At 52.2% G+C, this 14,180-nt stretch overlaps 5 protein-coding genes across 5 annotated transcripts in view; 4 read left to right on the top strand and 1 right to left on the bottom strand.

Annotated features, from left to right (window-relative positions):
* Nucleotides 1-375, top strand: part of VDBG_10153 (conserved hypothetical protein) — a gene marked incomplete at both ends in the record, with an annotated part of 1,337 nt that extends 962 nt beyond the window's left edge. The window contains one exon of the mRNA XM_002999648.1: nucleotides 86-375. Coding sequence (XP_002999694.1) covers nucleotides 86-375 — 290 coding nt within the window. The remainder of the gene's footprint in view (nucleotides 1-85) is intronic.
* An 875-nt stretch (nucleotides 376-1,250) lies between these two features.
* On the top strand, nucleotides 1,251-3,690 carry VDBG_10152 (conserved hypothetical protein; the record flags this gene model as incomplete). The annotated part of the gene is made up of 2 exons (XM_002999647.1): nucleotides 1,251-1,395; nucleotides 1,455-3,690. The coding sequence occupies 2 exons, from the start codon at nucleotides 1,251-1,253 to the stop codon at nucleotides 3,632-3,634; spliced, it is 2,325 nt and encodes a 774-aa protein (XP_002999693.1).
* Nucleotides 3,691-4,043: 353 nt separating this feature from the next.
* Nucleotides 4,044-5,734, top strand: VDBG_10151 (conserved hypothetical protein; the record flags this gene model as incomplete). The annotated part of the gene is made up of 2 exons (XM_002999646.1): nucleotides 4,044-4,682; nucleotides 4,790-5,734. The coding sequence occupies 2 exons, from the start codon at nucleotides 4,185-4,187 to the stop codon at nucleotides 5,603-5,605; spliced, it is 1,314 nt and encodes a 437-aa protein (XP_002999692.1).
* VDBG_10150 (hypothetical protein) lies at nucleotides 4,898-6,591 on the bottom strand (the record flags this gene model as incomplete). Its single annotated transcript, XM_002999645.1, has 3 exons — nucleotides 4,898-5,925; nucleotides 5,979-6,277; nucleotides 6,325-6,591. The coding sequence occupies 3 exons, from the start codon at nucleotides 6,505-6,507 to the stop codon at nucleotides 5,733-5,735; spliced, it is 675 nt and encodes a 224-aa protein (XP_002999691.1).
* A 3,829-nt stretch (nucleotides 6,592-10,420) lies between these two features.
* Nucleotides 10,421-12,361, top strand: VDBG_10149 (conserved hypothetical protein; the record flags this gene model as incomplete). The annotated part of the gene is made up of 3 exons (XM_002999644.1): nucleotides 10,421-10,599; nucleotides 10,981-12,193; nucleotides 12,338-12,361. The coding sequence occupies 3 exons, from the start codon at nucleotides 10,421-10,423 to the stop codon at nucleotides 12,359-12,361; spliced, it is 1,416 nt and encodes a 471-aa protein (XP_002999690.1).
* Nucleotides 12,362-14,180: the final 1,819 nt, after the last annotated feature.

Here is a 14,180-nt window from a genome sequence, read left to right as displayed (position 1 = left end):
GTCGATTCTGTATTGGAGTCGCAAGTCAGCAATATCGAAAACCATGCAGAAGGCGACGACACGATTCAGTTCATGGTATCAACAGATGGCAAGACGATCAACGGCAAAAACCGAGCCGTTGGCAAGAGACTCAAGCAAGCTGGTGGTCATTTTGGCGAAGACTCTCTTCAACAGGTCTCCCAGGATTTCAAAGCTGTCAGCATTCACTACGCCGACCTCCAAGAGCACACCCCTGAGCGATCAGCAATGGAGCCTGGCACTCACGCTGCGACGGCTGGAACAGACTCGACTTTCGGGCACCGGCATGGGCCAGGTGTTACGCTCGCTAAGCAACACATGCCTGGCGCTGCCGGTACTGGTCAGACTGGTGGTTGAGCTCGGACATTCACCAGGGGTTGGCTTGTGAGGCTGTCGCAAATGCATGTCACAGGCGCAGTAGTGGTGTGAACTTGAGAGAAGCAACGGGGTGTCAGCACAAAGGAAGACGACCCAAGCGCTTGTAATAAGACTTTGAAATTGGCCAAAAATTGAGTCGAAATGGTATTTTGACCCCCGTCTGGACTCTGTATCCGTATTGCCAGGGTTGCTCTTCAGCTACTTCTAGTCACGGGGACTGTGTCTGGTCAAATGAGAGGAGAAGCAGAGTGGAATTCATAATAATCTATTTGTACGCGCCATTTGCCTAAGCAAAGAGGAAGAGATACCTTTCGTAGAGGGCTCGGAGAATGAAGGCGATAACCTGTGTTGATGGTCGTGTGGTGGAGTCTGTCTTAGCGCTTTTCATGACCTCCAGGCTCGGTATATATATGCATCACGACCTGACTGGATGGTCATCAGGACACCATGTGAGATTGAGCATTTAGTGATGATGCACCTGACGTGTGATAGCAGTGATGAACACGTGATTTGGAATCTCAACCATAGCGGGGAACGCAGTGGTTCCTTGCCAGTGATACGCCTTATCGAGTAACTAGTGAGGTTCTTGAAGCCATCGTCCAGCCAATTACATCGCGCTGATACCCTGTAGCGTTCCCAGACCGCATTGGCTCAAAGCGTGGCCATGAATATGCTGTTTTCTGCCTAGCGTGTTAGTAAGCAAACACCAGCTACAACTCCTGGTGAAGTGACGGTCCTCGACTGGAAGTCACGTGTCTGTCTAGAGCCACGATGGGCGCTGACAGCTCCATCCTTGTGATACGTCGCGCCAATTCTCACTTTCTAACCCCCCCGGACGCCTGAACCCCCCCACCATGGCAGATCAACGTCGGCCAAAGATCATTGAGGACAACCCCATTAAGACCGGACTTGAGGGCTTTCGCGCTTCTTTCAAGGCCGCCTGTAAAAATGAGGGCATCCCTCCCTCACTGGACTCGCTTTGCGAGCTTACTGACGATGGTAAAACAATCCACCCTACCGATCCTACACTACTGACCTTACAGAATTCCAAAACTTAGCTCTCGATCTCATCCTGGCGCTTCAAGGCTGCCAAGCGTCTCGTCTGCTTCGCTCAGGTGGGAGAGGGAAGAACCTATTTAGCGACTTATCAAGACTCAGCTCCGCTGTCAACTCCGATGACTTCGATTTCGACCGCATCAAACCACTTTTCAAAGCATCCCTAGCCGATACCCTTGACGACGCGTTGATCTGGGATCACGTCTACAACACCGTTGCCGAAGCCACCCCGCCGCCCCGATCAATAGCATCCTCTCTTCAACAAACTCCGTGGCTCCGCAACACGAGCGGCTTTGCGAACTCGTCCGAGCATCGGAAGTACATGGACCTTGTGCTCAGGGAAGAGCTCGGTACTATGCATGTCGGGCTCCCTGGTTTCCACAAGACATATTTCGGACGTGTGGCCGATCTTGATACAGCGTCTCGGGCAATATTCGAGAAGTGCGAGGAAGGCAGCAACCCTCTATTTCGCGAGGGGTGGACCAGATGGCCGAGTGATGCGAATCAAGACGGTGTGCTTAGCTGGTTCGCGGACATCAGCGATAAGCTGGCGGCCTTCGCAGAATCGTACAAACCCACTCTGACCGGCCGGAGGCCGTTGGCACAGCCCAACAAGCCGATCCACGGTTCTACTGCAGAGCGCAAGCTGGACGTTGGGTTCGTGAATGACCCCCAAGCAAGAAGCGACTCTCGATGTTGCTGGTCGCAGATACTCGTCCCTGGAGAGCTGAAGAGCAATCCATCTGCCGATATCGCCTCCAAAGCATGGCTTGATTTGGGGAGATACGCAAGGGAAGTTCTCACTGCTCAAGACACCCGTCGCTTCGTCTTGGGCTTTACCATTTGCGGTTCGCTCATGAGGATATGGATGTTTGACCGGCTCGGCGGGATCGCGTCTGAACGGTTTGATATTAATCACGACGGGCTGCAGTTTGTCTCCACGATCATTGGGTTCCTCTGGATGGATGAGGAAGAGCTTGGCTTTGACCCTACGATCATTACAGAGAACGGCAAACGGCTCATCATGATCACACGGAACGGACAAACAGAGAGGCTCGTCATCGACCAATTAATGAAACGCGCGCCTTGCGTCGCCGGCCGGGCTACGACTTGCTGGAAAGCGCACTGCGAAGAAGACCCACAGTCGCCAATCGTCATCAAGGACTCCTGGCAGTTCGTGGAGCGTGACGAGGAAGGCGAATTACTCCAAGAGGCGACCGGCAAAGATGTAGTCAACGTCGCTAGGTACTACCACCATGAGACCGTGGTTGTCCGTGACGAAGTTGACGACATTCGAGGCAATACTCGAAGGGGACTGGATGCTACTGAGGCGAAGAATTATCAATCAGAACGATCTATCATTCCGCAGAGCATGAGTGTAATAGGCCCTTCACGAACAGGTCGAAGCAGTACTATCGGAGTGAAGCGGTCCTCGAGCCAGACGGGTGCCCCCGTACCACCCAGTAAACGGTCCTGTTCGGCATCTCCAACAAAAGCAGGCAGCCACGCCATCCCCAATCGAGTACATAGGCGGGTCATCCTACGCGACTACGGAAAAGCTATTTACAAGGCAAGCTCCCCGTCGGTTCTGCTTGCCGCGCTAGAGGGCTGCATCGAAGGGCATGAGTCCTTGCACAAGGCAGGTTTGCTTCACCGAGACATCTCGATTAACAATCTGATGATCAACGAGGACGACACGAACTCTTCGTGGCCCTCTTTTTTGATCGACCTTGACCTTGCCATCCGAGAGCAACGAGACGGTGCTTCAGGGGCAAGAGGAAAGACAGGTACAAGGGCTTTCATGGCGATTGGGGCCCTTCTGGGCGAGCAGCATTCCTTCATGCACGACCTTGAGTCCTTCTTCTGGGTTTTGTTCTGGATATGCATCCATTACACCGGGCCAGATGAGGGCAGAGTCGTCGCGAGATTTGACAAGTGGAACTACTTCGACACGGAGGAGCTGGCAACTTCCAAAACGGGGTTGGTTAGCAACGAAGGAGACTTTCTGAGGATCATAAAAGGAAACTGTACATCATACTACGAGTCACTGGTTCCGTGGGTCAACAGGTTACGAAAAGTTATGTTTCCAAATGGTGGGAGGTGGGAGATGGAGGACCAAGGGTTGTACGCGCGAATGAGAGAAATACTTCGTAAGGCGCAAATGGATCTGAGCCCGTCGTAGGAACTTCAGTCAATCGGCCTTTCTGGTCAGAACAGTACTGGAGCCCGTGCACTACGCAACAGTCCGACAAAGCCCGTGTTGTTAATTCATGTATGACGTCTAGATCGACCGGCAACACCAGGGAGGTGGAGGTGTAATTAGTTGCTAACCAACAAACAGTGAACGACGGGGTTTTCGAAACCCCTGACACGCCTCACGGCCCATATCGGTGGTCGTCGAAATCGGCACAGCATCCATGAGACTGGCGCCCGTAGGAACTTTGCCCGCCGCTTGGTGGCTGAAGATATGGCTACCCCGCGATGTGGCTGAAATGACAGCTTCAGTATCGTGGCTAGGATGGCTGACTAACAACAGACGAAACCCACGCTCTCTCCTTCATGGCACAGACCTTACATGTCCGCCTTTCCTCGCCCTCGTCCAGTCCAGCTTTCAAAACCTACATCCTTGTTGGTCGCTTCCCCGTCGTCAAGCTGCTGCCTCTCTACCCGGCAGAGGATCAAAAGGACCATTTCGACACCAATACAGCGCGAAAACCCCACGCCACCCACACATGCAACTACAAAAAACCTCGAATTCCCTTCCGAGCGCGAGATGGACTTCGTTCGAGAATTGGGAATACAACGGCATGAAAGAGCGGTTATTGAGGTCGTTCGACACTCTCGATAAAGATGTTCTTATACGCCATGCTGAGCGCATCAAAGGCCAGAAGCTCGCAATGAGCGATCCTTTTTCAGCAGGACAATCCTGGATCTGTTTCGAGATGGTCGCCGAGGACGGTAGCCTGGTGATTGCCCGTGTCCGATTGCCTCGGCATCCCGATATCCTCCCAACAGTTACGGAGGAAGACGAAAACTACGCAATCGCGTGCGAAATATCGACGATGCGTTTCGTGGATGAGAACCTCCCAGCTGTGGTTGTTCCAAAAGTATACGCCTACGAAGGCCCCGGATCTCAACTTGCCACCGATGCTGGTGCCATCTACATGCTGTTGGAAGGCTTCAATGGCAACACCCTGCAGGATGTTGCACCCGATTTGTGCAGTTTGCCGGTCTGTGAACACCCCCTGCTGTTGCCTTCTATGCTCCACGTTCCTCGCCTTCGCATCTCTCGCTTTCCAACCAGCACTCGACTTGAATCCTATCTTACCAGGCACAGGTTGCAACCCAAAAGCACATTATGGCTCAGTGGACAATGGTCCAAGCACAGCTCGCAACTTTGGCATTTCCTCAAATCGGTTCCATCTCTGATGTGACGGAATCGGGAGATCCTGTCATTGGGAAGTTGTCCATATCAGCATCTGAGGGCCTCGTTCCTCAAGGGCCATTCTCCACGGCAGCCGAATACTTCACCGCCACCGGAGAAGCTGCCCTCCGTAAGGCAGGTCTCCACGATCAAGACCTCTCACACTTTAGCAGACTCGGGGCGCTGGTTTTTATCGACATCGTACGGAATACTGGGCTCTTCAAGGAATCACAGGCATGCTATCCCCTCAATCACATGGATCTCGGCACGCAGAACATCATAGTTGACGACAAATTCAACTTCCTGGGCCTTATCGACTGGGAGTTCGCTCAAGCTGCGCCGTGGCAGGTCAATCATTACCCGATGCCTTTTCCACTTCTTTGGCCGGACGAAATGATAAAGAGTGCCCTGGACGACCCTCAACACATCGCACACAGAAACATGTCGCGGCAAGATTTCGCCCGAAAGCTGTATTCTGAAAAGTTCCGGGAGGCTGAATTTGTACTGAGGGAGGAAGGTCGGTATCTAGGAGGAACATTCGCCGAGGTATTGGAGAGCCCAGCGTCAAGGGTTTATGCTTGCTTCACCAATCTTCGAAGCTTCCCAGAACAAGATGCAGGTCATGTCCGCGAGATGGTGCGGCTCGCGTTTGGGTTTGACAGGGCGGGAACGGATCAATACCTTGAGAGCATAAATCTTAGGCAAACAAATATTTGCAGCGGAAGGTAATGAGGAAAGGCCTGGCTTGGCCATTGACATGCGGGTATACATGAGGCTGCTGAGCTACTAAGACGTGATTTCGAGTATTCTCTAGCCAAGATAGGCGCTGACAAACTGATGCTCCTCCTCTACCATCCTAACCCTCAGTCCCATCTGCATAGTATGCTCCGACTCTTTCGCTCTGAAGTGCTGCCACCAGCTGTGTTGCTTGTTGTGTTTTCGGAGGGATCAGCTTCGGCCAGTTCTTCAACTGGGCTGATGTGGCAAATGAGAACGTTACTGGTGATCCGTGTCTCGTTTCGAAGGCAACTCTTGCATCCATTATCACTCTGATGGAGGGTGCGTTAGGACACACAAGTTCGCGGGGAGGGCATAGACTCACAGTCCACCATCTTCGAACGTAATATCTCGAGCCTCACAGCCCGCTAGTTCCAACCTGGCACGCGGGACCTCCCACATGCGATTTGCCGCACGAACACTGCTCAACACCTCCCGCGAGACTCTGTGCGAACCCCTGTAGTACGTTGCTTGAGACTTTGCGCTCCATAGCTGTACGACAAGAATGTCAGCGTTCGCGCCGCCCCTCCTCAGTTGGAAGATATGGCCTTGGTCTTCTCGTATTCTTCGGTAATCTCCCATGGCACACCATTCGAACGAGGAGTTGAGAGTGGACACGATGCGCTACAAACATTAGTACGATGCCGCGACGTTTTTTGCGTGATGCCTACTGTGTCTTGCAGGACGTGGAGGCGGTAGAATTCCAAACCTGCAACAGTGGAAGGCGAGAATTGAGACGTGCCTTGGTCCATCTCTGCGAGGCAGAGCCCGACCTCGCGATCTGGTATAGAATAAAATCCATCCTTTTCGAGGGCTTGAATCGCGTCCTCGACAGAAAAAGCTTTTGTAGCCATACAAAGGAGGCTGGTATTGGAGACGCGACGGAGAGATACCTAAGGTCCAGGAACGTGGAGAGTCAGGACAAAGATTCAGCGCTCAGAATGAGTCGATGCGCCACACCCCGTTTACCCCTCATCACATCATGGCATTACCCATGATCAGTATTCGGCTCCCAAGCACACCCCCTCTTTTTTATCTCAGCCAATCATAAGGACGATGAGAGAAATGTGGAGCATTCACAAATCTGTGATCGCGTCCAAAGCCGACACCGAAGGTTGGCAAGATTGGATGCCTTGTGGGCAGCATTGAACGACGTTGTTCATCCTAGGTAGCATGAACTATAAAGACACGATCGCGCATCTTCTCGCGATATACTCTCCACCGTTCGTCAGACTCACTACCCCGGTCGCCTCTTCTCTTTCCGACCTTTCCAAGATCTGCGTATGAAATCAAGCGGGAACCATGCCTTCCTCCAACAATCAAACTCAATGCTCAAGCTGCGGCGCTGTCTACGGTCAGGGCCAGTCTCATACCTGTAGCAAGTGAGGTGTAGTGAGGGAAAAGAGAGGTATGGTCTGAGTAATGTCCTACTCCTCAGCTCAACAACTGACCCGAGATGTCATTCTAAGACTTAGGGTCTGTTCCGCGTTCTTACGACATGCTGCCATATGGGCAAGCTGTGGTGATTGTCATGGATCTCATGCGGTTTGGGCAGGGATTGTGTGATTCGCGTTGGATATTACGGGCGAGGTACCCTCTTACTCTGACTTTCCTTCCGCCATCGCACACTTTATCCTGGTGGCTCTGCTCCGGTTGTCCATTCCCCTCGAGTCAGGCCAAAAAGAGAATTTGTCACAGTCGCAGATCCAGCCAAAGATCCACCGTCTATTGTAATGTTAGGAACCGCCTGAGGCATTGTCCAGCAGTTGTCGCCCTCAATCATGTATCTGCCCACACCCATGTTGGCAAATGCCCATTCGCCGTCGTTCGCAGTCATATTAGCAATCGTTTGCGCCAGCGTCCAGTCTTTCGGACTTGTAGGCGCGACCGTGTCAGCAAATGCCCACTCGCCATCAGCATCTGGCTCGGTCAAACACGCCAAACTGTTGTCTTTCAAACCCATGATCGCCGTCTGTTGGTCGTCTACTCGACGTGTCTGGCTCCAAGTTGAGATCTCGACTTCCCGCGCAATTGCCTCCATTCCGTCGTCCGTCGTCGTGGGATCGCATGGCGGATACGAAGTGTCACAGTATACATCGGATACCCGAGGAAGTGATGAACTCTTCTTTGCCATTTTACGCGGCCGTAGCGGACTTGAAACCGTAGACTCTCGTGGTCGTTTGCTGTCAACCCTCGGGAGGCTTTGCAGTCGATTCAACTCCCCGGTAATAACTCCGTTGAAATGTGATATTCTTTGCCGCATAAAAATGGCTCCAGGCTGGTCTCGGTCGTACTTGCAACCGTGCCTTAAAAACCGATGTACCCGTTGGAAGACTTCATGACAGAAAGGGCAGGTTTCATAGCACTGAACATCTACAGCGCACATTCATTAACCTAGCGCGCCTAACAAATATTGAAGTAAGAAACGTACGCGTTTGAAAGTGTCGCACGAGATTGCCTCGAGTCGCGTACGGCCCGCCCTTATCGCATTTGTCGAACGGGCAGTGAAATATATTTGGCTGGATAGAAGAATCATGTCTGTCCTCATCTCCAACACAGCTGTCATAGCTGTCTTCCACGCTGATGGCATTTGTAGATTGTGCTATATGCATTCTACAGAGCTCCAACTCAGCGACTAGAAGACGTTCTCGCGACTGCTCCATGGTTGGCTCTGGGAAACAGGTTAAGTTTAGTAGCGGACGACTCACTCGATACTCCTCGATATGGTCGAAGAGCTTCTGATTGGATGGGAAAAGTGTGAAACAAGTCTGACATTGACGGTGCTGTATATAGTCGGCCATTTCAGTGGGGCATATAGATCAAAGTGAAAAAGAGGCGAGACGGTGGGACTTTTTTGCGAGGGTGGCGACTTAAATCAAAGCCCTTGTTGGTCATGTCACGTTGGCTCCCTTTGCTTAGGCGGGGTCGATCCGACCCGACCACTTCGGAAGTCGGGCTGGGACCATCTGCCCAACATAGACCACGGACCAAGCATTTAAGTTGGCGAAAGCCCCAGCATCGGACCAGCGCGTAACAACAACCACCATCACTTCATGTCAAAAACATCAACACAGCTATACGGCACTGTCAGGACCATGGCTGATTGCGAGGCTTGCGACAACGGCATCAAAGATGGCGGCATCTGCACGAGCTGCAAAGGCACGGGAAAAGTTTGAGCGCAACTGTGGCCTGAGGAATCAAAATTGATCAGGTAAGCTCGGATGGTCGGAGCATCCAAACACAAGAATGCAACTGACCACAGGACCTTGGTAGAAAGCATCTCAAGCATGTCACGTGGGGCGCAAGAGGAGCACAATGGCGAATTAGGCACCGATGACTGGGTTTACTGTATCGCTTGTAGGATTTGAATAGTTGCAACACGGGTGTCTGCGCTTCTCGTCCGCTCCCGTTTTCGTCTGTCGTTCTCCCTCTTCCCTCATGCCCATCTTGGGCAGGAGCTTGTCCAAATCCCCGCTGAGTCAGCAACTTGGTACACCAATAACTGCAGGTAATCTGATTAGCTTGTATCTCCCTTTTCGTGAGTACTGCAACATATGATTCAATCACCCATTTATGAAGACCCCTGTCGCTATTATTAGGCCCGTAGTATGTGACCCTTCTCCACAATATTGTTTTTCACCCCTCTGTGAGAACCCCTGTAAAACATGAGTTATCACCCTTTTGTGATAATCCTGTCGCTAGATTAGGTCCGCCTTGCCACCATTCACCGTTCTGTGAGTCCCCCCCTGTGAACCATGATTCATCACCTATTTGTGAAAACCCCTGTCGCTATCTTTCCACCCAACATTATTACCCTTCACCCTTCTGTGAGAGCCCCTGTACCATGAGCTCAGACCACAGATTAAGAGAACAAGCGGGGAAAGCGGCCAGTCTGTTGTGACGAGCCTCAAGTTGACATTACTCATGAACCAACCTGTCACGGTAATTCAGACGTGTCTTAAGCAACCTCCTTGACATCGTTGGTGCCCTGTGGCTTTCCTTGTTGAAGGGTTCATGGGTATAGGGATGTTTATGTGCACCCCGGTCTATGACCGGGACATTATCACCTCGCCCCCGAAGGAACTGCTACACCCGCATGCAAGTACCACAGATTCGACATCCGTTCGACACACTAATTATGTATCATGGAAGTTCAGTGAGGCCATACAGCCACGGCTTTTGTGTACGTGACGAGGGCATGATTGCAATAGACTTTCTACCTCTGGCACTTGCTTCAATATCGAAAGGCAGCAATGATTGCACGCTCGCCTAGGCTACCGCCAAGCCATATCCTCATCGGAACTTAGTAGAATAAGGGGGGTGGTCATCCTGGAGAAATAAGCCCTGGCGTCAACTGCCGTTGACCTCTGTCTCCCGTCAGGGGTTAGCACGGCCTCGCTCATGGCCGGTGAAGCTGCAGGCCCATGCGAGCCAAGGGGATACACCACACGTATGCGTCGTTCTGTCAATGTCATTGGGCATGCGCCTGGATGGTCGAGGTGTACTCCTCGGCCACCTATGTCTCCCGGGGGCTCTATCCAAGGCGATGGCCACAGAGTGGCTTCCGTCGGACAGCGGGGTCAGTAAATCCTTCGCTGTCTCATCGACCCGGAGGTATAAAACGGCACAGGACTGACACTGAGAGACTCGCCATCTGCACTTCAACACAGGGACTTTAATGACAAACTTCTTGATTCTCAATCGATCAGTAAGTGCAGTACCTCTTGTGATAGCAGCATCCCTTTACGTAGCTGACCGGCAGGAAAAATGGATCCCAACCCAAAGCCAGACCCCCAAGATCATGGCAAACCTGCTGGTGAGGGTGGAGGCAACTCGAAAAGCTCAGACGATGCACCAATCATCGACGAAGATGCAACCTTTAGGAACGCTGCGTATTTTGGCAACGAAGAAGGAAGCAAGGACAAGGATGGTGGTAGTCAGAAGAAGTAGATGACTTGTAGATGCAAAAATGCGAGACGACTGTGATAGCATGCACGCTGACTGCGTCTTCCCTGCCTGCCCCAAAGTCGAAGCGAAACCACAAATCGTGCAGAGGCATTGTCACCACTAACTTAGGTGGCGCGAAGCCTAAGAGCCGTCTTGTCAACAAACAAAAGAATAGACGGAATTCTACAGTACTTAAAAGGAAGCGTGGGCTTCTTGAGTCTAGCCACGCGACTTCACCTCCCTTCTTCATCGCTAAGCCATACCACACTGTTGTTCTCCGAATCCGTCGAGATGTTTACCACCTGGACCTCGCTCCATACTTTCATTGGTCTATTGTAAGCACCATGATCGTTTGAGATGACTAGGCACTCACCTCTCAGCTTGTTCCGATACACGCGACTCGTTGTTCATATTGTTGCCTACTTCCGACATGCCTCCGTTTTGCCTCCGATCTCTCCATCCCTCAGGCCAATCGACATTACGGTGGTCATTGCCACACGCGGTGATGAGATAGCCAACCTGGTCAGCGGGCTTGAATCTCACGTCAATGCTGGGTGCAGGCACATATCGATCTGCGTGCCCTCCACCAGGCTTGGTCGCGTGCAAGCCGAGGCAGATTTGTTTATATCAAAGCAAAAAGATCTGAAAGTGTACGTCTCTCATGTTGCCCAAGCCGGCAAGCGGGAGCAGCTCAAATGGGCTATAGACAGCATTCCAGACTCCAGAAGGAAAGCTCACAAGGTCATCGTCTTCGCGGATGATGACATTACCTTCCCTCACAGCACCTACGGGTGGGTTCTAGCCCCTTTCGAGAACCCCCAAGTTGGAGGTGTTGGCACTTGCCAGAGAGCTAGCCGCATCAAGGCCGGCACGATCATACAAAGGATCATAAATTGGATCTTTGCTGACTACATCGAACGACGCGGCGTCGAAAACATGGCCACTGTGGCGATCGAAAAGTCGATATCTTGCCTCTCTGGCCGATTGGCAGCGTTCCGGGCAGTGATCGTGCAAGATCGCCAGTTCCTCGACGGCTTAGTGTCAGAAACCTGGAATGGCTTGAAGCTGAGGGCGGATGACGATAACTTTTGGACTCGATGGCTTCTTGAGGGAGGCTGGGAAATTGCAGTTCAAAATGACGAGAGGTGTCGGGTCGAAACCACCTTTGGAACGACCGCATCTGAGCTCCGAAGATTTGTGAGGTGGCAAAGAAGTAATCCAAGGAGCAATGCAAAATCGTTAAGGCGCATCTCAAATTGGAAGTATCACCTAGCAAGAGCGTGGGACCTGCTGACGACGAGAAATAGGAAATTTCCTTGGGCAATTTACGCGCTTTACCTATCCGGTTTTGTGAACTACGGTCTGCCGATGGACATTGCGTTGTGGTCACTGTGTTGGAAGGCCACTGCCGACAGCCCATCTCAGGACACTCTCAGGCTAGGCTTCGTTTCTTGGTGGCTCTTCATCAAAACCGTCAAGAGAATCCGCCTGTTTCGGAGAGATGTGAGAGATGTCCTGTTCCTGCCTGTTTGCATCCTCTGGGGCTATTGCCATGACTTCATCAAGCTATATGCGTTGATGACTCGCTATGAGGTGAGACGCTACTGCGGCACTTACTGTTATTCTCGGCTCACACGGGTAGACTGGGTGGTAAACGACGCACCGGGCTTGGATCTTGGGGGTTGGAGGGGTGGCGACCTGGTTCTTGAGAGATAGTTGTAGCTATGTCCACTTCAGTATGGCTGGCAGAGAGTCTTCTAGAGAAGCGGTTGTATTTTCTTTGGCACGTAATGACTACCGAGAAAGAGATTGAGAATACTAGGACACCTGCGGACGCATCCATACCAGACCAACATGATTATGCCCCAGGGAAACCTGAGAAAGGGGGTCAGCTTTTCATGCCCAAGATAAGACACGGTGAACCCACAGTCTAGCCCTGGCGATCACGCAATGATGAAGATTGAGTCAACTCGTCCCTCAGGCGAAACCAGACTTGACATGGAGACTGTGGTTGGCGGAGGCGTGTCATTGTCGAGGGCAATGGCAGTGCGTGCAGCCCTTTCTGCGCTTCTTGTGACGGGGTCGACAGGTTTTTCACGTCCTCGGGCTTGAAGTACGAGATGACGCGATGCTCCGTGCCACCACGGGTAACGGTGATGGTCATTCGAGTCAGAGATCCATCGTGAAGAGTCGCAATAGACCGATTGTTGATCAAAGCCGGGTGGCCCCAATTCAAATGATCTCTCCAGGGTCCGGTTGCGTTATCTTCCACAACAAAAGTAGAACCACTCCGGATCAAGAGAGGAATTTCGCGTCGCCAGGTCCTCTGGGTGCGTGAGCAAGTTTGCCCTGAAGACAACTGTCCACGAGAAGTGTTGCATCCTCCTCGGAACGAACGTAGCCCTTGAAAGTGGGTTCAAGGGGGATCGGGGGGTTGTCGGCTCCATTCAATAAAGGTGTCGCCGAATAGCTCAGAAGTTGGGGGCTGTCTCGGTGACGAGGAGTAGCTCACTGGAGATATGAATAGTTGCTCAAGCTCATTGAAAGCTCACGAAGGCGCCAGGAAGGATTTTATGCCTTGACATCTGTCCCTCCCTCTGTCGGTCCCCCGGCTGAGATTCTCTCTGCTGGGGTCGCCTTCCAACACGATGTGCGGCTGATGTAAATGCTTCCCCAATTCGATAATGATGCAGCTTCGAGGATGATGGTCAATGGTGTGCTGGTGATGTGGGGCTGCCAATCGCTCCATGTATCCAGGTACCAATTGCGGGTGCTTGGTCGGTGTGATTGCACTGCAGGCTGACGCACATCCCGGCACCAACGCAGAGGTGAGGGGCAGAGGCTCAGCACCAAGTCTCCCATCCACAAACCACTCTCGCCGTTCCAGACCCGACGTGGCTTTCACCATTCTCCAAGGATGCCGTCTCATTTAGAGATACACCCCCTGAGCGATCAGCAGAAAGATGAGCTCATCCGCGTCCTGCCCAACATCAAGTCCCTTCTCGTTCCCGTGGATGACCGGCACGACATGCATGGGGACGCGCGCAAGCTCAAAGACAGCGTCGCTCATTTCATGGAGCTGTTCAATTACAGGGAGAAGGTGAGCCTCGGCCCGTTCGATACATGTCAGAATAAGACTAAAGCCTGCTGCTAAGGTCGGTGGCGACGCGCAGGTCAACTGTGTCCGGATACGAAAGGAGGCCACCTTGCCAATCAACAACCCGCCACGGATATTCGTGCCGATAGAGGTATCGGAAGAATCAAGTATCGGAGAACAGAAGGTCGATTTTGGATGTTACGTATACGTGACAGAGAGCGTCAAAATCTGTCCCTCTTTGACGTATCTAGGGTTGCGTCGAACGTAACAAATCCTCGATGTTAGTTGCCCCAAATGTTGCTGGGTCAATCCATGTTGCATCCTCGTTTATGAATCCCTCACCGAGAGGATATACACCGTCCATGAGGCTGTATGCCACTCGTCTCCTGAAGTGTAGCGGCCACATGTTCGGCGCATGCAGGACAGTCGCGAACATCGCTCGGGCACTGTGTGTCTCTGTCGTCGCCTGACGAGACGAGCGTC

This window comes from Verticillium alfalfae, genomic scaffold (genome assembly GCF_000150825.1).
Source record: "Verticillium alfalfae VaMs.102 supercont1.19 genomic scaffold, whole genome shotgun sequence".
Classification (NCBI taxonomy): Eukaryota; Fungi; Ascomycota; class Sordariomycetes; order Glomerellales; family Plectosphaerellaceae; genus Verticillium; species Verticillium alfalfae.
This window is presented reverse-complemented; position numbering and strand designations above follow the sequence as displayed.